The sequence below is a fragment of the Haliaeetus leucocephalus genome, unplaced genomic scaffold, assembly GCF_000737465.1.
Source record: "Haliaeetus leucocephalus isolate CR32 unplaced genomic scaffold, Haliaeetus_leucocephalus-4.0 Scaffold157, whole genome shotgun sequence".
In the NCBI taxonomy this organism is placed as follows: Eukaryota; Metazoa; Chordata; class Aves; order Accipitriformes; family Accipitridae; genus Haliaeetus; species Haliaeetus leucocephalus.
This window is the reverse complement of record NW_010972593.1, coordinates 1,239,131-1,266,844: the sequence shown is the minus strand read 5'-3', so window position 1 is coordinate 1,266,844 and position 27,714 is coordinate 1,239,131. Positions and strand designations below refer to the sequence as shown.

Sequence of the window (27,714 nt, the reverse complement as noted above, 5' to 3'; positions counted from 1 at the left end):
GAGGCTGGGTCGTGTCCCCCGTCCCCCCCACCACCCCCGCTCCAGCCACCAGCACGTCCCGCCTTCCCTCGCTAGCAGCCAATCCCCGTGGCGGGAAGCGAGAGCGACGTGCCCCTCAACCAATCAGGGAGAGGCGCGTACCGTCTCCTCACCCTCACCCTCTCCCTCCTCGCCTCTCACCAGGCTCCGGGAGAAGGAGTGAACCTCCCCGCCGGGCCGTACGTCGAAGTCGGCCGTGCTCGGTTCCTCCGCTGCCTGGGCCGCCAGGCACAGCAGGGCGGCGGGCACCAGCGCGGCCCACAGCCGCCGGTCGCTCCTCCCGCTGGGCGCCGCCATCTTGTAAAGGAAGCCTGGGCTACGGCGGGCGGGAGGGGTCAATACGGGCCGCGGCCGCTCAGCGGGCGCCCCGGCGGCCATCTTGGGTGCGGGCAGGGAGGCCGGGCGGGTTAACCCTTTGGGGGCCGCGCTGGAGACAAGAGACCGTGGGGACAGGGGACCGCTGGGACAAGGAGCCGTGGGGACAGGGGGACTAGGAGCCACTGGGATGTGGGACAAGGGGACATGGAGACACGGAGACAGCAGTCTCCCCCTGGCCTGTGCCCCAGGGCCCACGCTCTGCTGCGTGGTTGCTCCCCACAGGGGGGATATGGGGCAGCCGTGGGATATTTTGGGAAGCCCACGCTGCCACCGGGCTGCCACGGGCCGTGCCACCCCATCCCTGCAGCCCCTCGCACCCCAGCCTGGCCCCCACTCGCCCTCCAGGCTGCTGTGGGCTGTGCGTGCGTGGCACTAAATCCCCCAAATTATTCAGAACCCGGGGGGTTGGGAGGGGAAATAAAAAGCAGGATGGGGGAAAAGGTTCATTTTCTGCTTTGTCACGCGGGTTTAATGGGGTAAAGACCTATTTTTAAAAGAGCTGGGGTGTGCGGGGTCAGCGTTGTTGGCTCGGCCCCCGTCGGGTTGGGCAGAACTGCAGTCACGGCCAGAAAATCCAGGCCTGGCTGGCGGCCTTTGGGATTCAGAGGGAAGGAAAAGGGGCCGCAGGAGGGGAAAGAGATGGCCGGGCTGGGAGGAAAGACGCAGAGAAAGCTGAGCATCATGTGGAAGGAGCTTTGCCTTTCCCACCAGGAAAAGGACCGGCTGCATCAGCCTTGCTTCAGCCACCAAACCCTACCCGGCCACTGTTTGCAGGTGCAGAGCGATTAGCCACGCCACTTTTAATTACTTCTCACCACACACAAACAAAAGCTCCTATTCCAGAAGGAAACAGTCGTGGATCTGCAGCCAGGGCAGGGAGAGACACCCGAGGAGGGAGGGACGTCCTGGCTCACAGCACAGGGAAGCTGGCTTGGTTGGCCACCCCGCACTGGTTGTCGGCACCCTTCAGCAGACGGATGTAGCCCCGCTCGCCCCACACCTCTGACCAGCTGCAGGAAGAGATGGAGAATAAGCACATCCGTGTTCCCACGGACGGAGAACCGGCCCTGCTCGGGGAGGGCGAGCGAGACGGGGAGGGGAGCCAGAGCACCCTGTGGGACAGGGATGCTCCTGCCATGCAGCTCCGGGGGGGGGACAGGCTGTGCGTGGGGGTGAAAGGGGCAGCAGGTTTGGGAGGACGCCCTCGGCCCCTACCTGTTCTTTAAGATCCAGTAGCTCACGTTGCGCCCACGCTCCTGGCTCGTGCCGTAGCCCACGGCCAGCATCCCGTGGTTCACCTGCTGGCTGCAAAACATGCTGCTGAAGATACCTGGGAAGAGCAGAGCTGGGGTGAGCCGGAGGCCGGACCTGATCGCTTCTTCTCCGGATGAAAGCAGGGTGGTGGATCCTATTCCCCCGGGCTGGGTGCCCTGGGAAAACTCTGGGGCTCAACAAGGGCTCAGCAGCCCACCCCCTGCAGTGAGGCAGCCCTGCCTCAGTTTACCCATCCGTGCCACGAACAGGGAGACAGTACCCGACTTGTAGAAGTGGAAGTGGAAGCTGCTGGCATCCACCGCCACGGACACGGGGCCCACGGTCGCCACTGCCTGCTCCAGTGCCGCCTCGCTGCCCTGGGCCACCAGCCAGATGGCAGAGCAGTTGGCCGCCCTGTCCTGGGGGTTGTATCGGCAGCTGGAGGTGTCCTGAGAGGAGGGAGAGAGAGTGACACCGGGGCTGGGACCCTCTGGCACTGCTCTGCCGTGTCCCCGGGGCCGCCTGCCTTCCCTTACCATGGCCGTGTAGGGATAGACGTGCTCCGAGTTCAAGCCACCATTGTTGTGCACGTACTGGAAGGCGCGGGTCATGTAGCCGCCGTGGCAGCCGTTGTTGCCCAGCTTTCGGGAGCAGTCGATGAGGTTCTGCTCACTCAGCACCGTCAGCTTCCCGGTCCGGTTGAAGACGAGCCCCTCCAAGGCCCCTGTGGCACTGAATGCCCAGCATGACCCACAGTGACCCTGAGTGAGATGGGGACAGCAAGGGGGTCACGGCATCGCCCCAAAACCTGCCGGAGAGGGATGCCGTGACCCGCCAGAGCTGCTCTCCAGCTCCTCAGCTGCAAAACTGCAGCGGCCAAAACTACAGGAGCTGCTTCTCTGGGTTGCCCAGAGGGTTGTTTTGGTGGTTGGGAGGGTGCTGCTGCTTGTTTCTGCTGCCCAGACTCCTGGCACCCACCACACAGCCCTAGCCGGACCCCCACCCCGCACCCACCTGGTTCTTTATGGGTGTCACATAGCCCTTCGCCCGCCAGTCCACCTCCACCGGGGTCTTCAGGGCCGCCGACACTTGGAAGAGTGGTGCTGGCTTCTCCTGCCGCACCGGGGTGAAGCCGTTCAGGAGCTGGTTAAACTCCTCGTCCGTCTGCAGGTCACCAAGGGAAAACTCAGGTGATGCCACGAGCGCCCGGCCGGCAGCACCACAGCTCCCCACCAGCTGGTTGACCCCCGGGAAGCAGCCCAGCCCCAGGGGCACCCACAGCTCCCAACAGAGCAGGTTGGGGTTAGCCGGTTCCCGGATCAAGCCCTGGGGGCATCGAGAGGTCCCCAGTCCCCAGATCAAGCCCTGGGTGCCCTGAGGGATCCCCGGGGAAGATGTCGGGCACGTCGGTAGGTACCAGGTCCCCGTAGTGGTTCATGGCCAGGCGGAAGGCGTGCTGCCCCTGCGACTCTTCCCAGTTGTGCTGCTGGATGCGCCGTAGGTTCTTCTCCCAGACCTCCCGGCGGGTAGCCTCAGTCTCCTGCCACGAGGCAGAGCAGGAGCAGGATCAGAAACGTCCCCCTCCGGGGGGAATGGGGACATGGGATGGGGTGGGTGCACGTGGGTGGCTCTGGGGTGAGACCCCCCACCCCGAAGCCAGCTCCAGCACGTGCTGGGAGGCCTGGGGGTTGCAGGACCTACCCCTGGGTACTCCTTGGTGTGGAGGCTCTTCCACCCTTCCCAGGCCTCCTCCAGGGCAGGATCCGGTGCCGCAGTGCAGCCCAGCAGGGCCAGCAGCAGCCCCAGCCGCAGGGCCATGGCACCCAGCTGGGGGGATCGGCAAGAGTTGGGGTCAGAGGGGTCCCCCAGGCTGAGCCCCATGGCTACCAGCTGGGGCCACGGGCTGGGAGCAGGACAAGTCCTTCCAAGCCTGGATTAGAGGAGGCAGAGAAATGCAAACAGAGCGGCCAAGCCAGAGGGAAGAGACATACATTGGTTGCTTCAGCTCAATCAGCTTTTGTGTGGCCACGCTGCTGTTTTGACAGGAGCTTTAGGAGGTCTTAGCCGTTCTTTGGGTGGCATTTAACTGTCCTTTTTAGGAGAGGAACAAGCAGCTTCGCGAGAGAGCAGAGCCTGGACGGCAGAAGGAGGCAAACGCAGACCAAAGGGCAGCAAGAATGGCAGGGACGATGCTGGCTCTGCCCCCCTCCCTGCCCCACTACGCTCCCTATGGCCTCTCCCACTCTTTTTATTTGCAAAACCTGCTGGTTTTCTCTGTCACCGGACCGTCCCTCTCCTCTCCTTCCCACAGCAGCATCCCCTCCTGCAGCAGCTCTCCCTGCACCACCGATAAGGAGCACAGCTAACCACCCCTGCTCGGCAACTCCACACCCAGCAGGATCTAGCCCCAAACAAAAGGATGAGCAGGGAAGGCAGGGTCATATCTAGACCCCTCCACAGCAAGGTTTGCACATTCGCTGGCTACAACTCAGCCTCCCGGCTCCAACCCAGAGCAGCTTTGGGACTCGAGGCAAAGCAGAACAGACCATCGGAGCAAGAGCTGCAGCCGCTGGGCCAGGATGAAGCTGTTTTCACTTGAAAGCCAGCAGAAATCTGCACCAGCCTCTGAACAAGGGGCTCGATCTGGAACCAGAGATAAGAGTTTTTTCTACAGAGGTGGGGAGGCGGAGGAGCCGCCGCTCCATACCAATGACTGAAGCCTTGCATCTGTCCCAGCACGAAGGCGGGACGCCCATGCGTACGTGCTTCACCAGAATCCCTCCGTGAGGATTTTCCAGTATCAGTTTACACCCTTTCTTTTTGGCAGCATACACACGCAGCCCTCCCCCAGCCCCAGCTCGGCTCCTGCCACCACCAGCCCCCCTCCACCGCAGCCATTTGTCTTCCTCACATCGCTGCCGCACGCCCCACACCTCCTTTGATGGACCCTGGTATTTCTGAGCAACTTCAGTTATTCTGGGGGTGCTGCTCCGCAAAGCCACGCAGCACACGGCAGGGCCTCGGCAGAGGAGAGATCAAATGCCTGAGACACCCCTAATCACCGAACACAGAGTTTCCACTGATGTGGCTTTCCAAGAGCAAGAGCCGTTGTCGCACCTTTATTCCATGTGTTTTGGGAATGGAGATGGTGGAAAGTTTTCCATTCGAGCATCTTTCAGGGCAAGCAGTGGCTTTTCTGAGCTAATTTTGTAGCTCAAGCAGTGTTTTGTTTTAAAAATAAGTCATCTGGAACATCTGTTCTCCCTCCACATCCTCCGCCTAAAAATAAAGCCCCACATATTGGGTTTTCATGGGAGAAATGCCTCCCAAGCCACTCTCATGCTGAGTCCCAATTCTTGAGGAAGAGTCATTTTTGCCCGGTTTCCCCGGCACCCGTTAACAGCACCCGCCGCTTCCTCCAGCCATTACTGCTCACTCAGGAAATTAACTCAACTTCATGCTACAGCTGCAAATCCTCTATCTGAAAGAGATACCATGAACCCAGCTGCACCATACTTCATACTCCCATTACCTTTCCCACAGGACAGCTGGGTGGGGGCCTCCCACATAATTTGTATTTCAATCCCCAACCGAGCCTCTTACATATTGAAAAGCTCAGGATTGCAGTAGGTGATTTCCCAGTTAATACCTCTCAGGGTTCTCAATCCCCAAAAGAAGAAAACCAACCCCTTTTTATGGCATCGAATAATCCTACAGCTTCAGAAGCAAGCTTGGAGGATCAAAGGAGCTGACAGATTTGTAAACTCTTCTAGACAAGAGCGTTTTAAGAGTGCATTGCAGACATTTTAAGAAACACTTGCTCTTTTGGGACAGGAAAAAGCAGTTTAAAGACTGAAAAGAAACAAACCCTGCAAAATAAAGCTTCTTACCATCCACTGGCACCCACCCAGCTCTAAAGAAGGTCGGGAGAAAGGGGAGCAACTTTTGTCTGCAGATCTCTCTCAAGGAAATTTCAGAGATGTGCAACTTCCTCCATTACGTCCCCTTCCGCCCCTCCAACCTCAAAAGCTGCACCAGGGGTTACTCAACGGGGTGCGTAGCAGAAGCTAAACCACAACTGCAATAGTTGGGACAATTATTTGGGCATGGGGACAAGAAGGGGGCAACAAATATGCTCACATCTATGTTCAGAGAGCAAAATACTCAAGCTGCAAGATGCTTTGCATTTAAAACAAGAAGCCTCCAGCTTGCATCCTCAGGGCACTTAATAGCAGTTTAATTAATGCCTGACTCCCATATAGAAAGGCAAACAGCAAGGCCAGGTTTTGTAAGCTTTAAGCTCCAGAGAGGGCAAGCATGGGCAGGCCCAGCACCTGCAAAAAGCAGCTCTGTGTGTCCTAGCGTGGGATCAGAGCTGCAAGCGCTTGGATCAGAGCAGCTGCATCCCCTAAGTCATCAGAGGGAGTCAGGGTGCTGGGTGAGGTACCGACCTCCAGCGCCAAGGCTGGTATTCGCAAGCACGAGATGTCTGACTTCCTCAAGGTCATGCAGCGCCTTAATGGCAGAGCCAAGAACACGGCCCAGGATTCCCAACTCTCCACCCTGCATCTTCAATTGCTTGGATCATGCTTCCCCCGAGGAACATCAGGGATTTAATATTCTCTCCACTGCTCGGCACAGAAACCGAACAGAGCGCTTTGCTTTTACCACAGACACGGCTTCGGCTATTGTGAGCCAGCTGCCATTTCCTCCCGAGCCCTCTCCTGCACTCCAAAAACGCACAAATGCCAGCCAGCGTATCTCTTTCCAATATTTTAATGAGTCGCTACATCTTACACTCATAATTATAAAAGAATAAGAATCCATAAAAATATTTTCTTTTCATAATACGCACTTAAAATACTCCAGGGCAAGTCAACGTGGTTCATTTGGGTTTCATTTTTTTTCCTTTTTGCCCCTGGCAGAACCCTTGGCTTGAGGGGGGTATGTGCTCCCCTGAGGTGCGATTGCTCAATCCCCCCTCCCCAGAACTGCAGTTCCTGTTGACCAGGTAAATAAAAACCAGAAGAGAACATTTGCTGAGTAGATGGGCAAGGGGAACAGTCACTGACCCGCAGAGAACTGAAGCACAGCCAATTTCAGTGCACATCTGAAAGCTCAGGGTGTCAGGGAAGGAGAAGGTGGGATCAGGAGGCAGCACAGAGAACAGAGAGAGGGAGGATTTGCATAAATATTATCCATCTTGTGTTGCAAAAACCCAAATGCTGCTGCGATCTCTGGAGAGATGATCTCTGGTTGTAGCCAGCTGCTTCAGCTGCCGTGCTACCTGTTGGCACTACTCTGCTTGTGAGCGGCCATTAGAGAAAGGTATCAGAGGACGCTGTTACCGACCCCAGCCACTTCCTCCATCTGCTCTGCAAAATTAAACTGAAAAATAGAAAAGACTAGTGTTGCATGCTTCTGTAGAGCTCTCTTCACATCCCAGGGCTCCACATTGTCGCAGCAGGGCCAGGACACAGCAGCAGCAGTGATCAGCTCGCCTGGGGCTTAACAATAGGTAGTTCTCTCTTCCCTCCCACTCCTGGCTTAAGGCAGCTTGCTGATTCAGCTCTTCCATTTCCAACACAGGCACTGAGTTCTTGCAGGTAAGAGCATGGGAACTGCAAAGGTGCAGTGAAAGGGGAAAAGGATGGGGGAGAGAGAGATGGACACAAACCTCAGCCTCGGGAGACAGACCACTGTCCATTGATTCCCAGGATAGAGGGAGTAGCAGCAAAAAAAGCATTAACAGCCAGGCCGGAGGAGAGGAACAGGATGAGCAGCCGAGCAGGGGCAGACCTCCAGCTTGGAAAGTGAAAGAAGGTGGCACTGTCCAAAGGGAAGGTGCCCTCCACCCTCCCCCCTCGCTCAGGGGGGGACACCCAGCCCAGACGTGGGCACTCAGCCATTTGTGCTCTGGGTTAGATGGCTGTTGAGGGAGGCGGTAGTGGCAGGGCACAGGAGGGGGAGGATGAGCTGTCAGTGTCCAGTTTGCAGAGGCTTGTGCTCTCAGAGGTATTCTTGTAGAAAGTGCAGCAGCGTGATTTCATAGTGCTCTCCTGACTCAGGGCACCGAATACTGTGTCTCTCGTTGGGGTAGATCTGTGCAGAAGCAGAGAGACAGGGCAATTAGCCAGGAGCAGCTCATTCAGCACAGACAACCCTCTCTCACATCAGCCCTTTTCGCTCAACCCAGTCTCCATCGGGACAAAGAGGTGCCAGGGAATGTCTAGAGCACCAGCCCTCTCCCCGCCTCATTGCGCTGGCATGTGCTGCTAGTCTGCTCGGCAAGTCAGCCACCTCTGCTGCCACCAGCCAAGTGAGACAGCAACAGCTCAGCGGAGAAGGAAAGTTCCAGGCCTAGGGCCGGAGCCCTGTTTGCAAGTGCTTTTAGATACAGGCCACATCTGCCAGCAATAAAACAGCCACAGTGCCACCTCCCGGCCACCTCTTGGAGTCGAACTAGGCATTTACTGTCATCTACATTGCAACGAGATGTGGAAGCATCTGCCTCCACCTTCTCCTACTCCCCAGAACACACAGCACAAAATGTTTTCTCTTTCCAGATTTAAGGGACCTTCCCACTTCAGTCTTCTTCCTACCTGCAGCTGGTAAGGTTTTCCAGCCCGGATTAGCTGTGATACCAGGAAGTTGGTGTGAAAAAAGTGCACATTTTCATCCAAAAAGCCATGGAGGATGAGCAAACGATTTGGCCTGGAGATGGGATGAAAGATAGGATGAGAAACCACATAAAAAGCTCTGCAGTGGGTCTGAGCAAAGAGCTGCCAGTCCATAAGCCAAAACTGAGCAATGGTCAGGCAGTCAGAATAGTGTAAGGCCATGGACGTGGTCCTCAACCCCGGCAAAGGGGCTGGGGTACAATGCCCCAGCTTGCTGCAGAAGGCAGTGACTGGCCACATCAGTTAAAATTAAATGGGATAAGAATCCATCCATTCTTTTGGGATTCAGCAGAGGTGCAACTGGTGGCACCAAGCAGGACCCAGGAGCAGGTTTTTAGCAGATCGCTCAACCCCACAGTACTCACTCATTGGGAAGCTTTTCTACGTGTAATGCCACAGAGCCAGCCTCATAACCTTGCTGGTTGTTTTCTGGGATATCCATGTACCGCTCAGTATACCCGGTGTCATATGCCATCCAAACTGTGACAGGAGCACCTGCTATAGCAATCTGTCAAACAAATAGGTGGCAGGAGACAGCCTCAATTATCACGTGCTAAAGAGTTCAAGTGTTCCCTGTCTTCCTGAAGAGGAAGGAAAAACAGGCTCTGGACTGTTCTGTCACTCAGACCAGGACTCTTCTACAGCAAACCCACATAAAACCCAGATTCCTCCTCTTGCTATTCTTCTTATGGTCACAATGGGGCAAATTCCTGCATATCGGCACTAAAGGCTTCCCCTTTTCAAGGAGGACTTGTGGAATGATCCATAAACTGTGCTGGGGACTTGGGAAGGGGATTAGGAATAGTGCATCAATTATCTCATTGGATGCTAGGTTAAGTCCTCCATTGGCAGTCACTGGGGAACAACCCCATCCCAGAGACCCCATTCTCATCAAGCCTCAGACAGGTATGATCTGTAAGCAGAAGGCAGGACTGTAGCCAGGAGCTACAGGCAGGACTGAGGAACATTTTCACCTGTCCATCAGAAATATCAAGCAAAAAAGCCAACTCAATGCCAAGAGTTACAGAAGCTGAGAGCTATGTGTCCCAAGGTGACAGCCCCACGTCCAGACTTACCTTGAAGACATTGGGTTTACAGATAAGACCCATGAGGGAGAGAAAACCCCCATATGACCAGCCATGTATGGCTACCCGACTCAAGTCGATAAACCCGTATTTTTCTGCTACATAATGTAAACCTTCCACCTGGTCTTCTATTTCCACCTGACCCTAAAAGGCAACAAGGAAGCTCAAGTTAGTGGCTTTCTAAATCTAGAAACTTGAGACAGAAAAGACAAAAGCACCACTCACACAGGAAACATGCAGCCAGGCAGCCTTAGAAAGAGCAAATGAGCAGAGATTCATCAACAAAAGTAGTACATTACCATTTGGTTTTTCAGTGCCCCTTCAAATTTGAGTCCGCGCTGGCACGAACCCCTTCCATCAATCACTACCACAGCATAGCCTAGGGATGCTAGCGTGTTTAGCCGCAAGTACTTGATTCCTTTGAAGGAGTTATTCACTAACTGCACCTGCAGGAGAAGGGAAGAAAGTTTCAGAACTGAGCAGCTGCCTTCCAGTACCTTCCTCTGTCTGTCCCACTCTGTAGGATCCCAAGCTGGACAGCAGCCGTTAATCAAGCTATCAGAGCCACGCAAATCAGACTCAGTGCTGGAAAAATCATCTGAGGTTTGAAGCAGAGGTCAGAGCACAGGTCCAGTGCTCCTTGCTAACTGAAGTATAAGTCTTGATGCATGACCAAGCTACACGGAGCTCTGCTCTGGGCAGCAACACCATGCCTGACGCCAGCAGTTAATTTGGATTATTACCTGAGGGCCTCCATACACGAAGAGCACTGTGGGATGCTTCTTCCCAGGTTGGACATCATGAGGTTTGTAGACCATTCCATAGAGCTCAACATCTGACTGAGTGCGGAAGTGAAAGATCTCAGGTGGGACATAATCTGGGGGACAACCTGCAGAAGGAAGTTCAGACACTAGCAATGCCATAACTGGCAGCAGGCTCTGCCCCTTACCCCACCCAAACAAGCTCATTCTGTTCAAATTTGACCCTAGACAAGGGCTCTTTCAATACCAAACCATACCAAGCCTTAGCAATGCCTCTCAGAGAAGCCTCTTGCTGGGAAACATACAGCCTCTATCTGCCTGCATAGCGCAATAGGCCATATAAAGAGTGAAGGGATCACACAAGAAAACAGCATCAGCTGGGTATTCTCAGACAAAGCACTCTATGCCATAACAGCAAGATGTGGAAGGTTAAGAACAGGGATGGGTCAAATGGAGAAAACATTTGCAGGAGCAGGAGGGATTCAGGTGCTGCTGTGAGCTGTACCTAAAACCTTAAAGCCTACAGCCTTAAAATGAAGTAACTGCTGCATCCCAGATACTTGCCCCCTCCCTCTTCAGACAAATCATGAATGACAAAACACCTAACACCACAGTCATGTAAACCCTGGAGCACTGCTTTCGCTCAAAGCATGAAATAGTAACATCTTAAAAGCCCATATACCATTTCCTGGATGCTATCCACCAGAGATATCTCCTCTGCAAGATAACACAATTCATTTTCCCTTAGAGTTACTTGGGCCACTTCCCTCTCCATCACCTTTGGCTACTACTAGTAGGAAGAGCATCACAGACATAACCGAGCACCGACATGTTCTACAGGACTTACTGGCTGCCTCCATCATGCTAGCCCAGAACTTGGGCTGCTTGTGGAGCGGGTCATCATCAGAGCCACTGAGCTTGTAGACGTGCACACAAGGTGGAGTGCTCACGCTGCTGTAGTGGCTGATGAACATGTCAAAGTTCTACAAATGGGAGAAAGAAGAGTTAGAGGAACAAGGTCTTTCATTTCCCACATCTAATCTCCTCCATGCAGTTCTCAGACAAGAGCTCCCACATCTCAAGCAACCAAGACAAAGAAGCCCTCAGGACTCATTACTGGTCATGATTCATTACTATTCCTAGTTAGGATCCCTGTCAGTCAGGAGACAAGGGCCTCTTGTATCTAAGAAACAACAAACCTGGCTCATTGAACAGCTGTGGGAGAAGCCTGGAGTGGTGAGTCGCACAATTTCTCCAGGAGACTCATAGCTGACTACGTAGAGGTGGTGCTCCAACGGGGTGTCCTTTGTGCCTTGGAAATACACCAGCTTCGTAGTCTCATTGACCCAGATCTATGTGGAAAAGAGAGGGCTCAGCGACAGAAGGATGACAACTACTGCTCCTTTGCTAGTTCAAACAGTCTGTCCCCAAGCAGAGTCAGCTTAAAACACAAATAGACCATGACAGACTGCTCACGGCATTAGGGACCGTACACAACGCCTGTGGCTAGAGAACACATACGCAGCACTTATGGAAAACTGCATATAGTCCAATGAAGTAACAAAAAGCAGTCACTCAGCTTTAAAAGACTCAAAGCATTTGCTTACTACTGAGCATAAAAAGTTGGGCTCTGTTCCCCACAGGTGAAAGTAGGAAGATTCTGTGCTTAAATATGGCATCTTCCCATAGTACATCTGGATTATAAGGGTATATGTGTATTTTTTCCAGCAATCATGATAATGAATTCCCATCTGTGGAAGGATCAGTCTAATAGCTCTAACAGTACCAAACTTTAAAAACATATTTTAATGTGGCTTGATGTCCAGATAAAGCTGCTTCTAAAAACCAGCTGGCCAGCCAGGAATAAAGACTACAGCTGTTAAATACTGCATTCATCCAGCAACAGTAACTGAACTGTTTTCCACCTTACGGTTTCCAAATGCTATTTCTGGCTAACCCGCAGTTTGAAGACCACTGGACAGCAAAGGGAAAAAAATATCCAACTCAATTGGCCAGGAAAACTGGGCAGAGCCCTGTGGAGCAACAAATGCATCAAAATAATTGCTGCTAACACAATTTTAGCCACAACACATGCAGGGAAGAGCTGTGGCCAAAATCAACAGCATGTACAGTGAGAATCCACATGGGGAGGGACAGCAGGTTAATTGCAGATTGAGGAAAAGCAGCAGAAACCAAATGCATGGAGCTGTAGGCCTTTTTAAAAGCGAGAAGTGAAAATCCAGATTAATTGGAAATGAACAGACAAGGTCTTTATTTTGACAGAAATCACCCGGGAGCGTTAAAGATCAACCTCGGAGTTAATTCCTGAAGCAAAAATGGAACTAGGTTTCTACAAGATTAATAAGAATTCATTTCTGTCTATTCTGCAACCAATAACAGATACAGTTTCTCCATATTCTAAATTGCTTTATACTCCCTAGCTGCCTCCTTCTTAAAGGCTCTGCTGAGGGATCAGCTGGAGACCAAGAGTTCACTCTAAGCGCTAGGACATATTTCCAATTCACAAGTACTCATTGGGGTTAAAATGCTTTGGCAAAGGCAGCAGTCCCAAGCTTCTCCACAAAATAGTTCTTTGTTGCTCTTGAACCTCAGACTTTTTTCTTTTTTTATGGCCTGACTCACTCATGGGATTTACCTAAGGAGCAATCTGAAGTCTGATTAAAAAGGCAATCAGTTCAATGTGCACTGGACTACAGCACTTCTGGGGAAAGCAGAGGCAGCAATAAAAAGAGAAACAAAATGAAGCTTAAGTAGTTCTAGCTGGTCCCAGGCGTAACAGGGCGTAGGCCAGGACTGTGGGCAGACAATGCAGAGCTGTAACACTGCAAGAGAGAATAAAAATAACCACTACCTTTGATCCATGCCTCGCCAACACCTCCCATTCTCCACCAGTCAGGGCAATCTCTTCTTTGATAGGACATTTGAAATCATCTAGAAGAAATAACATGAGAATAAATCACTGGCTTCCCCAAAAGATAACACAAGCAGATCAGAGAGGGAGCTCCCAAAGCTGAAACGCCAACAAAGTGCCACTCTTACCCTCACTATGGACATATGGCTGCGCCCAGTCATAGCTGCCTTGCTTTAGGACCGCTGTGACTCTGTACAGGTGACAGAAACCTGTTTTGCATTCGTTGGCTCGGATAAAGCAGAGTTCTTCCTCCTCTCCCTCCGGTTGGATGAAAGGATAGAAGATATCATGAACCTGTCACACAACGCAAAAGACACATCAGTGATTTGTATTGAGACAGCAAAGACGTAGCCAAGGGAGTCAATGCTGAACTACTGGCTTTCAAAGGAAAGGCCATGGGGGAGAAATATCTCAGATGAGCAGCTAGTGGGAAAAAGCCCTTCCATATTTTCCTATTACCACAAAGAAACCCTGGGTCCATGTAGAAGACTGCGTGCTCTGGGCTGTCCATGGCTACGACCAAAATCAGCACCAGTCTTGCCTCCGAGCTAGACGTTTCAGCTATGTGAGTCCCACTAGATGGTTGCTATTCCAACACCTTAGGAAGGCCATGGTGTGAACTTCAGGCCCCTTGGTCGCTTCAGTACAAAGACGTTTAATCTTAGAGGCCGAAGTTTATTCCCTGACCCCTGTGTCCGTTACCTACCTAAAAAAGGTACAACAGATTCCAGGGATTAGGGTTGCTCATGCTTCAAGAAGCCATCTAATCTTGTAATAAAATAACCTCAAAAGAATGGCAGTGTTACATGCAAAAGTGTCAGTGTCCGAAGTGCCTGTGTTCACCAAGAAAGTTAGCAAGAACTGAATGAACAGTTCCAACTACAAGAAAATGGCAGAATCCTCATCTCTTCCAGTGCCGAGTGCATGAAGTCCTTCTAATGGCTTTATCAAACCCCCTGAATTAACACCAAATCTGGCACTACCAAGGAGCAAAGCAGTCTGCTGGAGCATGGACTAAACTGGACACACAGCCAACATGAAAATGGTTAACTGGGGGAGGAAGGGGAAGCCTGTCTTCTCCCCCCAGCCCCAAGCCTCTTACATTTATCCACACATCAGTGGTTTCTTCATAGATCACAAATGGCTGGACATTTTCTGGCACAGTTTTGGCAAATTCAGCGCGTTGCTCCTCATTCTCTGGGACTGGAATAAAGAGTGCTGGAGGCAAAAGGATTAGCTGCAGCCGTTGCTGAGGTCTGTCTAGGAACATAGCCCAGGCACTGGGGAAAGAAGTTGGAGATGAATGTCAGTACCACAGAATAGATGTCCCTTTCTAACACTAACATGCAACTCTTCCCCCCCCCACCCCCCGGCAGAAAGGATTTAGGCATCTGAATGCAAAGCTTTTCTCATCATTGCTGCTTTCTAATCTCCTGGAAGCTTTGCCAACAAACATGTATTGCCAGACATCTCTGGTATTTCACAGGGGTATCGTTCAGACAAGATGTCTGACAGATTTGCCAGAGTGTCTATTCCAAGGGAGCACTGTTAACAGAACCCTGTCTCCAGAACATAACTCTTCCTTGGACAGCCCCTTCATCAGGAAGCACCATTTGTTTTCTAGCAAGCTCCTAACGAGCTGAAGCGATCACTCTTAAAGTGATCCATTTGTAGCTTCCTCATTGCACGCTGCACTAGCAGGGAAAGGCACAGACCTAAGACAACTGCCAAGTGAAGGAGTCGCTTCAGTCTCAGCCTTGTTCCTCTCCAAGGAGAGTCATTTGAAGTGGTGCTGCACTGCAGGCCTCTCAACATGACAGATGGCAAGCCACCGCTGCATAGTGCGGCTACCCCAAGGCCTGGAAGTGCATCAAGGGAAGTTTCATCATTAAGACAGACTTTCAAAAGAGCCAGTTCTCCCTAGCATCTCAGTGACTGTGGACTTCATGAACTGATATATTCAGCACATTTAGATAAGCTCTGGTGCAGAACATAAGAATCACCTATGGGATTACCTTCTGTAAAGCTGTATGAATTTAGTTTCCAGAGCAGAAAATTAATGATGAGTTACAGAATGCAATCTTCAAAGACAGCTAAGTCACCTTAACTTGATCTGCACAGAAACTAGTTAATAGTCAAGCAAGCTTTTGAGGGGAAAAAATTAAGAGCTTTAAAATTTCAAACCAATCAGATTGGTGTGAATTCTGTAACTCTTCAGGGAAGGCTGGCCAGCACAAGGCTGGTATCACATTTTGGAGCAATAGCAAGCTATGGGAGCACACCGGTCACAGAGCAATCTTTTCCCCTTGTACACACTGCACAAAGGACTTAGCACCATGCAGACTGCCCACTTTCCCATGACACATTCGGCATTGATCACAATGGACCAATGAATAACGATAAAACTGCTTACAGTACATTCTCATTTTCAGCAGGAAGCATATTGTACTTGTGTTAAACATCTTCAACTCAAAAGAAGTCCCTAGGACTGCTCGCTTAATACATCAATGTCATTTAATTTTGTGGTTGTGACTTAAACCCCGCAGCTTGTCACTCTGGTCTACATTTGATTAATTCCTACTTTTAGGGTGTTATAACACTGAAGAAACCAAATACTCATGTGCCATTTCGGGCACTCATGGCTTTAAAACCAGGTCATGACTACAATACAAAGCATGTCGAGGGCCTGTGGTAGTTCAGCCAGGGAAGCCCTTGGGAGCATTAGTTTGGAAGAAAAGCTTATGTACTATTTGCCATCTCGGGTCCATCCAGCACGGGCAATGTACTCCACAGTCGGAAACAATGCAGCAAAGGGTTGCACCAGCTCCTTGTCCTGAGCACACACGATCTGCAGTAAGAGGAAGGTCCAATATCAAATCAGACTGCTACCAGACCTCCCCACCTCCTCCTATGGAAGCTCAGCAGAATGGGAGAATAAGGAAGTTTAACTACTGGCATCAGCAAGGGTCAGGCCAGGAGAAGCAAGCCTTTCTACAAATGGCAGGAAGAGAAGGGGAAAACAAGCTTCAAAGCAAAATGATTTTGGCATTCAGCCACAGAAAAGGATACAGCCAGGGACTGAAGCCCAGGATTAGATTGAGCTTCAATCCTCCTGCTCTACTACTGACAGTGTGGTATACCAGGCTAACCCTACTTCTTGCTTCCCTCCCTTCTCTCAGCTGCCTCTCCACCAGAACAATACTTTTCAGCATTTTAAAGTTTTTTGTGTTTCTTGGATAAATGCATTATAGAACCAGGTATTACAACAGGATGAAAACAAAGACTAACACTGTCTAGGATTTCTTAGTGACCTTGTCTTAATTTTAGGGAGTTTCAGAAGCAGACAGCCCTCCTGTGCAATATGCCATTCCAAGTTGTTATTACTTACCTTACCCTTGCTGTCTGTTTTAAATTCTGCCAGTTTTAACATAATCTTGGGGTTTTTGCTGCCTGCAGAGAAGGAGTGAAAGAACACCACGATGACCAATGTGAACCATAGTTATAAGCAATACAGCTTCCAGAAAAGAACTGACCCTGGTCCTACTAAAATGGCTCTGTGTGAATGTACAAATATCAAATTATGTATGTGAGCAAACACCAGTGTAATCACAAGAGTCATTCTGGGTATGGGAAAAGTTTGCTTTTGCCTTGCCTAGTTGGCTGTGCATGTTCTCAGGAGGGAGAGGAAAGACGGGATTCAAAATGTATTCCAGCATACACTACCAGATATATTCCATTTTCTCAGCAATCCTTTCATTTAAGCTGAACTTTAAATCCCGTTCCTTTCTTGCAGTAGATTTTGGGCTCAGAGACTCAATTAGGCCTCAACATTTACGACCAGCTTCTACATTCTAGTAAGTACCCAGATTAATCATGCAAAGTTTACAGCACAAATTCCACTGCTGCTGCCAGCAGGAGTCAAGAGTTGCATTAGCGGCCCCACGGTATTTCACTTACCTGTCCTGGGGTACCGATAGGAGTCTGTTTTTCTCTCCTCCAAGGCAGGTGAAGGAACATGAATTATCTCCACCTCTGACTCATCCACTTCCTCATACAAGATCCTCAGTGTTTTTAAATCCTCTGAACCTAGGACAGATAGTAAGCATGTTTGCTACAGTGTTTTCCAGCTGTTTCTGACTTGCCTGGAGCACTGCGGCAATACACTCTGGTGCAGGGTGTACATCTCCTGTATAGCCACAGCTCCTAGTGACCACCTGTGAATACTCCTCGGAGCACAATTCTAATCCCTCTGTGTTTTGCTCCTTCAGGTGGCCTCCCCAGAAACAGACCAAACCCAGGCCAAAGGAAAACCCTGCTCAAAATATCATTCATATCAGGGTCCAGCAGCAGTTACAGCATCAGAATTTGATAAGCAGAACACTGACTGACCTTCTGTGGAAGCTGTGGGACACCACCAATAGCCCGTGAACCGATCAAACTCCTCCTGAATGACAAAAGTGGCTACACCAGCAGACTTGGGGTCATCAAGAACATTGGATAAGCCTGGAGAGGAACAAAGGAGACTGCATTTACATCTCCTTAGAAAAAGCCGATCCAAAAGAAGAATGTACTTGAAAGAAATAAGACATGAGCCCTTCCAGCCCAAATTTGTCAGAAGGCATTTCCTTTTCAATCTGGCAAGAAGCACCAGTTACCTTTATGGCAGTATGTCATCCGCTTCTCCTCTCCTGTCTCAATATTTGCTACCCACAGATCATTGTTATTAATGAATGAAAAGAAGGCAGGGTCAGCAGGGCAGATCTTGGGATCCATTCGTGGCCCTGTGCACTGAGTCTTGATCTCCAGAGGCTTCATTGGAGACACCTACAGCAACAGACACAAACAGCTCTGTACCAAATCAGCTTCCAGCTTCATATTTAAAAGGCCTAAACTACAGATACAGTACAGCCCATGAAATGAGGGCAAACACAGCTCTGATAGGACACAAGAGAAATGACCACAACCAAACAGATGCAGATGTGCAGCTATCGCCAATCAAAACCATTAAGTCCATTTCAGGTGACAGTCATGAAATCACTAGCAGACTCACCATGAAACCATTCTTGCCTCCATCTCGACAATGAAAGAGGCTGTTGCTGGCCTGGAAGAGGAATAGGCCACTCTCACTGTGGAAATCGTAAGATGTTATACCAAAGACACCAAGTCGCTTGCGTTCCCTCAAGAGTTCCTCTTCTCTAGAATATATCCCATGATGAGGGGTTGCCTAGTATTGAAGGAAAGGAAAATCTGAAAGAATCTGCAAGGAGAGAGACTTTCACAGAACAGGAATGCTCCAAGACTGGCACCAACTAGTCTGTGAATGCCCGAAATACAACATACCAGCCAAAACCAGCCAGCAGTCTTACCGTACAGGTCCATAACTACTGTACTCTAGGCTACTGGTGTGCTCCAGGAGGACTAAACCAACACATGCCCCAAAGTTCCCTCTACATAAGAGGGATGAATTGCGAGTCTATCATTTCTGCAGTTGGCACTTCAGCATGAACTGAGGACAGCTGCACTTGCTCTGCTTATGCAAATCAGATGTAACCAATTAACTTAATGACGTTATCTACAGCCTTCACAAACAGTTTCCATGTCAGACACTACAAACAAAAGTTCTTCCGGGGATCTTGAATTACGCTGAAGAGGACTAGCAATCCAAATGGGGACAAGAGAGCTAAATTCTCTTCCGCCAGGAACCTTTTTAGTAGGGAAAACAGACAAAACCCCTCCACTCTCTTCTTCATCAATGCTGTTAGTGACAAGGGACATTAAGATACTAAAATCAGGGAGGGGAAAATTCACCTTCTTTCTGGTTCACTTGCAACAGAGTGTAGGGCAGATGCAGCAGTTTAAACTCAACTTTCCCAACTTCCTTAAAAGCAGGAAAGATGACAGACAGGCATTCCACCAAGCACATGAAACAAGCATGGCAAGAGCCCAGACAAGATACCCAGAAGAAAGGCGCACTGTCCTGATAGCACGTAATCTGAGGCAGACTACACGCTAGTTTAGAGTCCGCTTTGCTAGGTCAGCCCTTTGCTTGCCACATCAACTGCTGTTTCACTCCCACTGCCAGCTCTGTTGCACATACAAGTGACTATCTTGTATTATGAAGCAAAGAATTCTCAAGACAACATTCCTACCAATACCATTCTCTGTGTCTTATACACTCATGCTATTATCCGTACTGTTCAGCAGAGTAGTACCCACCATACCAGCCCCGCAACATCAGCCAGTTTTCCCAAGCACTGTCAACCCAGGTTTGTCACACTTCGGCTTACCTGAAAGTGATCCAGCATCTGTTTCCATGACAAGAGTAGCAAGGCCTCCTTCCGTACCTTTTTGGGAATCTCTGAGTAAAGAAGGGAATTCTCTCGGCTACCATATGGCATTCCTATTAGGAGGACAAAAGCATCATCCTTCTTAAGGTTAGTTAGCCAGGACGAAGAAAACCAAGAACAAACTGAAAAAAAAGTCTGATAACAGAAGGGTTGGGGCTATCCAGAGGCTTTTACCAGCTGTCATTCCCAAGCAGCTCCCAGTTCAATCACAGAATAATATCTAAATTATTTAAATTTAGATATTTATTCAGAAATTTCTCTAAGCAAGATTTAACACTAACCAACCTCTTCAGAATTGGTTACGTCCAACTTTTCTCTCTGTGGACTGTTCAACCCATGCCCTAGATCCACTTGAAAAAAGCCACTCCCTGAATGGGTGACTCAACATTACGCTCCACATTTCTCAGCCAGAAATTTGCTACAGGGACCTCATTCAGGCCAACGCAGCAGCCTGCAAGAGGGGAAGAAAAAGCTTGGAAGCTCTAGAGAGCCCATTCAAATGTGAAACAGTATACTACATAGTCAAAAGACCTTATTATTTTATGTAAGCCTTTGACTGTGGTTATCACATAAGCTACTGGCCTTCATCCAACTTCCAAAACAACCACGAGAAATAAAATATCCTGACACACGATTTTGGGAGTTTCAACAAAATCAAAGACCATGAACTTGCCCTCTATGTATGCTGTAGAGACTCCCTAGATGAGAATTTCACACAGAGAAACGTGCCCTGATATTGTCTACTCTGCACATGTTCTGGGCAAAACAGAAAGATTCTGAGCCGGTTCACCCAGCAGTACAGTTACTTAAAATTAAAACTGAAATATTAATAAGTACTCAGGAAGCAAAGCAATATGTGAGCATATAATCCACTGAGATACAGAAACACCAAAGTGCTGAGCATGTGGTGTTTAATATAAGCAGCATCTGCCACGATACAACATAAAATTCTACGGGGATAGCCCAGGAACGATTTAAGATGTCCAAACAGAAAAAACTGCAGATAGGAACAAATTACTATATATACACACATTTGACATTGATCCGACTGTGACCTGGACTTCTCCTTATATTAGTACTTTCTACAATGACCTCAGACTGACTACAATCAATCAAAAATTACAAGAAAAATACTGCCTTCCTCCCCAAAAGACATTATACTTTGCTCCCAAGTGGAGAAAAGTATTCAACCCCTACAGTAAAGTTCTTCAGAAGTCTTCATCCTACTCTTCGGCATACAGTCACTAACAGTATTCACATAAAAACTTGAAAATGTTATTTAATGTTGGGACAGTAATAGCACGCTGACGTTAAACACTTATGAACTGCTGAAATGGGTTCTGAGTATTTAACAGTGCACAGTATTCAACTCAAAAGATGCTCATTATGGCAAAAGAAAGAATCACCATTTATCCTTTATTAGGAATGCCTGAGAAGAGGTACACCGGTATTACCTGGCAGATACTGATCTTAAATGATGGATCAATCTGCTCTATGCCCTACACATTTCCTTAAGGAAAAGAACACTGAAAAGACACTCGTGTATCTTCATTCCTGGTTCTGACTCCTGTAAGAGTCACGCGGGTGCAGAACACCAACCAGCCAGTAGCTAGTCCGGTTGCCATTTCATACAACAGAACAACATTAAAAAATTTTTAAATTAGCCACTTAGATCCTTAGTTCTTTAGTCATCTAGATCAAAAACCTGTATCAAAGTCAACTTGGCCTTGAAATACATTCAGCTTTAAGTCTTACTGTTCAGACTCAACAAGAAAAAGAAGCTAACTCTGGATACTGCCCTTTACAGTAGCACTTGTGTCGTAAGAATGTATGAGGAAGTGTAACAAATCAAGTCACTGGCGCACAGGAGCTGCTTAATGACAAAACAAATCAGTCCCTCAAATCCAGCATCCTATGAACTACAGTGACCTACAATCAACAACTCAAAAAAGAAGGAAAAAAAAAACCAGGGTCATTTCAGGAAAGCAGCTGCCGTATGGAGTTGCACATCAGGCAATTTCTTTACTAGCCCAGTAATGATCAGCTCATGCCCCAAAGCATAACAAACTCTTTATAGTCTATAAACCTTCCCATGTTACCAACCACAAAATTATCCAGTTAGTAAAATCCAACCACTCTGTCACTAATTACACTGTGGCTCCAACTGTAATGAGGGACCTGTACAACACAGCATTCTGCTGTTTTTCAATCCTACTGTAAGGAAGAGGATATTTCCCTGTGAATACCACTAATAGCTCATTCCCACCTAATCTTTGTTTTTCTTCCCCCTACTCTTGAAAGCATTCTACCTACATGGTACTTAATAAAGCAGGGAGACCCCACCACCCTGCCATTAATACCTTGAACTTGCAACATATAGTTAGTAATTACTGACAGCGAATTCCTTGGACAGTCAGTCTGGTTGATCAATCAAGTAAATCCCATTTCTCCTAAGCTACAGAGGCACAAGATAGTCCTGAGTTTGAGGAACATCCCTTCTCTTGCCCCATCACCTGGACTGACCTGGGCTGCCAAAGGACACTGCATTCACACCTCCGTCACGAGGTAGGTCTGGCTAGCCAACACTTCCCCTTAGCAGAAAACCTGTGGTTAAAGCACTTATCTGAGACTGGAGAGGTCTCTGCTCAGTTCCAGGTGTTGCTATAGATTGAGCATGCAAACCTTGAGCAATGTTACTTAATCTCAGCTCCCCCATCTCATAAATGGAGATACCTCCCATCCTTTTCCTCGCCTGTTTAGACTGGAAGCTCTCCCATAACATATTCACACCCAGCGTCTGGCATGCTGGCTTACCCAGGTAATAAAGACGATGAGAGTGCGGGCTGGACTCTTCTGTTTTCCGGACAAACTGGAAATCATGGGGAGCTTTGTTCACTATCATGCCCGAATACTTCCTGCTGCTGTGAATAATGTCACGCAGCCCATCCCAAGAATGCTTTTGCACCTGGAATTGGGAAGGCACATCCTCCATCTCGACCACTTCAGAGCTGTCTGATAGCGTGTCCACTGCAGTCATCCTCTCTTCCCCTTCAGAACTGGACAAAAAACTGATAGAGAAGTTGAGGGAGAGAATTAAGCCTTAAAATCAAGCAGGCATATTTTGTTGCTTAGGGAAAGCTCTAAGCATGCACCAAGCTTAAGAGAACAGGCACTCCTTAAACTACAGATCCTAGGATTCTCTGCACTCAAAGATTACATTTTAAACATACATCGACGTACTGTGAGGAAAAGTCCATCTCCCATCCCATACTGAGTCCTGTAAATGAAGATACTAACCTCAGAAAACTTGCTCTCCCAGGACTAGTTCTAGAAATAAGCTGTTAAAGGAAGTACAAGCAGCAGTTCTGGTGCAGAAAATAATCAGCTTGACTCAAAGGAAAAACACCCCAGGAATTTGGACGGATAAGTCATCAAAGCTATGACCTATCGTAAAGGCACATAAACTTCTGCCCTGGAAGACCACAAAAGTGAAGTCCACTTCCTATCCTAAAGGAAAGCCTGCTCATCACTTAGAGGTTGAAGCTCAAGCACAGCACCTCACTTACCTGAAGAGCTATTGCAGCCAGGAATGAAGTAGGAGAGATGGCAAAACAGGAAAAAACCAGAGCAATTGCCTTTGCTAACAGAAGGATGACAGCAGTAACAGACCCTGGTCGTATCCTGCAAAACGTGGCATGCATTCCTCATACATTTCCAAGCTAGCAGTTATTGAATGAGAGTCTACAAAAAACGCCTCCACATGCAACTACAGCAAATGTTAATTTGAGGAGAGGTGGACTAACAGACTTGCCCAGGGTCAATGATGTAATCTATTGCAAAGCAGGAATGAGCCTAGGAGTAGGGAAACCAGTTTTTGTCACCCCATTCGAGAAGCTGGATTTTGCTCCGTGAGGACATCAGTTGTTTTGGGGGTACTCAGAAGAATGCTACAAAGAATTTCAGAAGAACTTCAGTTTACTGAAAAAATTAGGCTGGAGAAGTTTGCTCCAGGGAGACAGAATCGCTACCTTTGACACAGCATCAAGATGGCAAACCAGTGACTAAGGATTACACTAAAAAAGGCCTTGTCCTCAGCAGCACCAAGATTTGAATTTCCAAATTACACGTTTCTTGAATGCTGCCTGTCGTTTGGGATAGTGACGTGCATTCTGACAGAATAGCTTCTAAGACATAGCTGTCATACTTAAGGATTAAGGAAGAATGACACAAAAACCAAATCTTGAAGACTTCGGACTCAGTAAGATGCACAATGAATTCTTTCCCAGCAAAGAGAATCGGGGGAAAGGAGAAGGATGGTTATTTATATCACCACAAGAAAACACTCGCCTCTGCCCATTTTCTACCATGACTATTTTTCAGGAGAACCCTGAGTGTTCCTTGAGGATTCCCCACCAGCTTGCACCTTCTAACAAACTCTCTAAAAGGAAGTTCTCACCTAGTTTGACATCTTATGCAATTACAGCAGAAGATGAGCAAACCTAAACCAAAGTACAGCTGGACTTCCTTAAACTACAGGCACATGGTACAAGGGCTGTAAATATAACCATATCTTCAAACCGCTAAGTCCCTAAATTGTACAAAATGTGCGAATAATAGCAACACAAGAGCAAGCTCCTGAAATAAATCTGTAGGTACTCCCGGTACCTACTGCCCAGCAGTAAATCCACAGCTTGAAAATGAATAAAGAAGAGTATTTTCCAATCAAAGCCAGGCAGGAAGCCCAAGTAAAACCACAAAAGAGAATGTGACGGGATGTTCTAAGACTGAGTGTGTCTGTGGCCTCTACTGCCTATATCCAGGGTCTCCATTACAGCAACTAAAATTGCATCTGAAGGCAGAAGTGTTGCCTATCAAAAACACATGACAGGAAGACCACAAAACCCCATAAACTGGGTACAATTCTCTCAACCCAATGCCACTGCAGGTCAAGTCAGTCAATTAAAATAATCCGGCTTTGGCTCAAGACACCTGACCCTTAGGTTACTCTCATCCAGCTGGTAAAACTGTCTTACTCAACCAGCTTGACTCCTCACAAGGGAAAGTTGCACCTTTAAGGGCTCAGAACAGTCCACAAGTGTAATACTGGCAACTGTCCCAAATTGAACTGGAGGCTGCAGCCCCTTCCAAACTATATCGCCATGATGTTATGATTCACTAGGGAAGTGAAAGGCATAACTTTTAGCTCAGTACTGTTCTCATCCTGGTGATTTTGACACTGGAACAGAGTGGAGCAGTGGGATAAGCAAAGTAGCCATCACACAAAGTTATGCGAAAGTGTTGGGAAATACCACTATCATAGCTGGAGTGTGGTGGAGTCTCACAAAACTTAGGTCCTGACACAATACAGAGTAAAAAGAAAATCCAATTTCTTCATCCACTGCTACAGCCATCTCTTGGACAAAACGTAGCAAGTATTTGGCAACACCATCTACATAAGTAAACAAGTATAAGCAGTAACTTATCTAACTGAAATCGCAGACTGAATTTTGGGATTAAATTATTCAAAGGTGAGTTGGATCAAGACACCAATTTTAACCATCTGATTCTTAGACAGTCTTGAAACTTCAGCATCAACATAGTGCATCTGAGATTTACGCCTTACTGGAGAAACACTGTCCATTACAGTCCTCACGCTGAAGCACTGATTTAGATGATTCAGTGCTGTTGCAGAAGCACTGCTAACCCCACTCCCAAAAACATCTAGCTATCCCTTGGAGGTCTTTTTCATGCTTTTTCTGCTCTGCCTGGCCAGGCTAGATGGATGAGGCGTACATCCACCAAGCCCTCCTTCAGTGGGAATGCGTTAATCTGAAGACAACAAGCAAGCACAGGTGGGACATCAGCACAGGAAAAAAATTGTAAAGCTTGGAACTGGAAGTCAGTGAAACAAGTTATCTTCCTGAGTCACTTCCTGACCCACAGATCCTGACACAGAGCTCCCTAGGCAGAATGATATACTTGGGATTTTTCAGAAACCTCATTTGCTCCAAGAGGTGATTATGGCTCTGTCCCACACAACCTAAAGGTCAGTAAAGGCCCTGGGAGTAACCAGGACACATACCTTCTCCAACTTCCTGCAGTCTCGTTTTCCAGACGAACCCTCTTTATCTTCTGCATTAACTATTCAGCAAGCTGGGCAGGACAGGAAACTAGGAAGGAAGAGGAAAAAAGCAAATTTCATATAACTGCGGTTTCTCCCGTCATAGAAATAAGGCTATATAAAAGCATCCTCCACAGGTCACATTTCCAACTGAGTGGGGAGGCACAAACAAAATCCTTGGTTTGCACTTTACAGTCCAAATCTGTTCTGCCAGCACATGCTGGATATTAACAGCCCAGATAAATCTGAGAGAGATTTCTTCACCTGAACAATGGGACTCAGTGAACTCTGTGGCCTGCCTCTTTCTTTCCTACAAAATTCTTCTTAAAATCTGAGAATCCTCAGTACTGACTCTACCTTTTATTCCCCTCCCAAAATCCTGAAATTCTCAGATGTAGCAGGTACTAAGAATTGAGAAAACAGAGGTCTGGTCCATACATTTTCAGGCAAGAGTCAAACAAAGGACACCATAAGGAGCCAGACAGAGGGTCAGCAGCCCCACTACTAACAGCGTCACAGTCCCACCTGGGACATAAAAAACACATTTGTCTTCCAAGCCAGACTGCTGTTTCCCTCTGCCTCAGCCTGATGCCACGGAGGAACCCTGGTTCACCACACAAGCCCATTTTCCATGAGCATAAGAAGGTGCTACCTTCACTATCATCCTCTCTGCCCAAGTACATTAAAGTATAAATATCTTTGTCTCCTCTTCAAGAGAGCTCTGAATCACAGACACACCCGAGACCTGCCGCTGTCTTTTGCCAAGGCCCCTGCTCTGCCCAAACAGCCATTTCTCCAACAAAACCGCACTCACAGAGGATCAGGAGAGACACAGCATCACAAAGAAGCGCCAGCAGTGAAGCTCCTAAACTGCAGAGGAGAACAGAGAGGGACGAAGTAGCAGCATCCAGTAATTTAAGGGCAATTTTTGATGCAAGCACGAAGGGCAACAGGAGCGATGCTCAGGAATGCTGAGTAACCTGGTCTGATCTCACAGCTGACCCTGCTCTGAGCAGGGGGTTGGACTAGAGACTTCCCAAGGTCCCTTCCAATCTCAGTTATTCTGTAATTTTAATCATTCAGAGAAACATCTCACCCCCATCCCACCTGCCACAGCTCACACGTTCACAGAGAAAAGGAACAATAACATCCTCCAATGCTGAACCCAGAGGAGAAGAAACTGAACAAAACAGACATGAGAAATCAGATACCTGGCATGAATCATGATACTCATTTGTCAGTGAGACCCCGAGGGGCCTGCTGGTGCATTCAGGAAGAGCCAAAGCAACACAGTCACCTAGAGGAGCCCTTACAAACGTGTCCCTGTCATGGTTGGGAGCTCAGAGATCTCCTTCTCCAAAAATAAAAGCAACTGAGGGTGGAATAAACCAGTGGAGCTTTCTGTATAGAGGGACGAGCTTTGGCAAAGGCTGCCAGCAGCCCATGTCCATCTCCGAACTGCGAGTGGGGCTGAACGCCCTGACAGGGAGCTCCTGCCCTTGCTGCAGGGGAAAGCCAGGCCAAGGGTTAGCAGGAGAGGGGGGAGCCCAGGGGAAGGAATACCCTGACCCCCCCCTCCTCCCTCCACTGCTGGAGACGGCTCTTTGCCTGTGGAAAAAGAGGAGCAAGCAGCTTCTCCTCTGCCTAGGTAGAGCACAGGCGGCTGGGGACACACACACACACAAACATCCCCCTGTCCCAGGACAAGGCGTCCCGCCCCATCAGCCCACCCCTGGGGGGGGGTATGCTTGGGGGGGGTGAAATGCAAACAACCCCCTCAGGGCCAGGCCGCCCTCCCACGCCTGGAGGGCAAACCGTGGGAGAACAAACACCCTCCCAGGGCAAGGGGTGCCCGCCCCTCAACCCCCCCAAAACTTTGGGGAGGGGAAAGGATACAAGTCGGGAGGTGGGGTGGGGGGGCAAATACCCAACCCTCGCTCCCTAAGGCACCCCCCCAGCCGAGGGGAGGCGGGGGAATGCGGCCCACGGAGGGGAGCAAACACTCCTTCCCCGGGGTCACCGCCTCCCCTCCCCTGGCCGAGCCCTACCCGTACCGGGGGGGGGAAGCCCTCCCCGCCTCACTTACCCGGGGCGCGGCGTAAACCTCCCCCTGACGG

General features: G+C 48.9%; 3 protein-coding genes across 5 annotated transcripts in view; all 3 read right to left on the bottom strand.

Moving 5' to 3' along the window:
• LOC104828519 (chromosome unknown open reading frame, human C19orf10) overlaps nt 1-708 on the bottom strand; it is a 4,535-nt gene extending 3,827 nt beyond the window's left edge. Inside the window, exon 1 of the mRNA XM_010562238.1 lies at nt 181-708. Coding sequence (XP_010560540.1) covers nt 181-417 — 237 coding nt within the window. The 5' untranslated portion in view covers nt 418-708. The remainder of the gene's footprint in view (nt 1-180) is intronic.
• A 175-nt stretch (nt 709-883) lies between these two features.
• On the bottom strand, nt 884-5,669 carry LOC104828520 (cathepsin L1-like). Its single transcript, XM_010562239.1, has 8 exons — nt 5,562-5,669; nt 3,373-3,498; nt 3,089-3,211; nt 2,686-2,835; nt 2,208-2,432; nt 1,952-2,120; nt 1,633-1,747; nt 884-1,427 (listed from the first exon to the last, which is right to left on the bottom strand). Exons 1-8 carry the CDS (start codon nt 5,562-5,564, stop codon nt 1,328-1,330), a joined length of 1,011 nt encoding a protein of 336 aa, XP_010560541.1. The 5' UTR covers nt 5,565-5,669; the 3' UTR covers nt 884-1,327.
• A 762-nt stretch (nt 5,670-6,431) lies between these two features.
• DPP9 (dipeptidyl-peptidase 9) lies at nt 6,432-25,641 on the bottom strand. 3 transcript variants are annotated; one of them, XM_010562243.1, is made up of 21 exons: nt 25,559-25,641; nt 22,442-22,544; nt 22,291-22,345; nt 19,417-19,529; nt 18,180-18,353; nt 17,785-17,953; nt 17,519-17,632; nt 17,087-17,215; nt 16,518-16,579; nt 15,877-15,977; nt 14,232-14,409; nt 13,258-13,423; nt 13,070-13,149; nt 11,397-11,549; nt 11,045-11,180; nt 10,180-10,325; nt 9,736-9,882; nt 9,428-9,580; nt 8,717-8,859; nt 8,274-8,385; nt 6,432-7,773 (listed from the first exon to the last, which is right to left on the bottom strand). In XM_010562243.1, the coding sequence occupies exons 1-21, from the start codon at nt 25,612-25,614 to the stop codon at nt 7,681-7,683; spliced, it is 2,583 nt and encodes an 860-aa protein (XP_010560545.1). In that variant the 5' UTR covers nt 25,615-25,641; the 3' UTR covers nt 6,432-7,680. The 3 variants fall into 3 exon arrangements, with proteins under 3 accessions (XP_010560545.1, XP_010560543.1, XP_010560542.1); XM_010562241.1 differs by adding an exon at nt 23,043-23,157 and having other exon boundaries at nt 22,291-22,544; nt 25,559-25,640; XM_010562240.1 differs by having other exon boundaries at nt 22,291-22,544.
• Nucleotides 25,642-27,714: the final 2,073 nt, after the last annotated feature.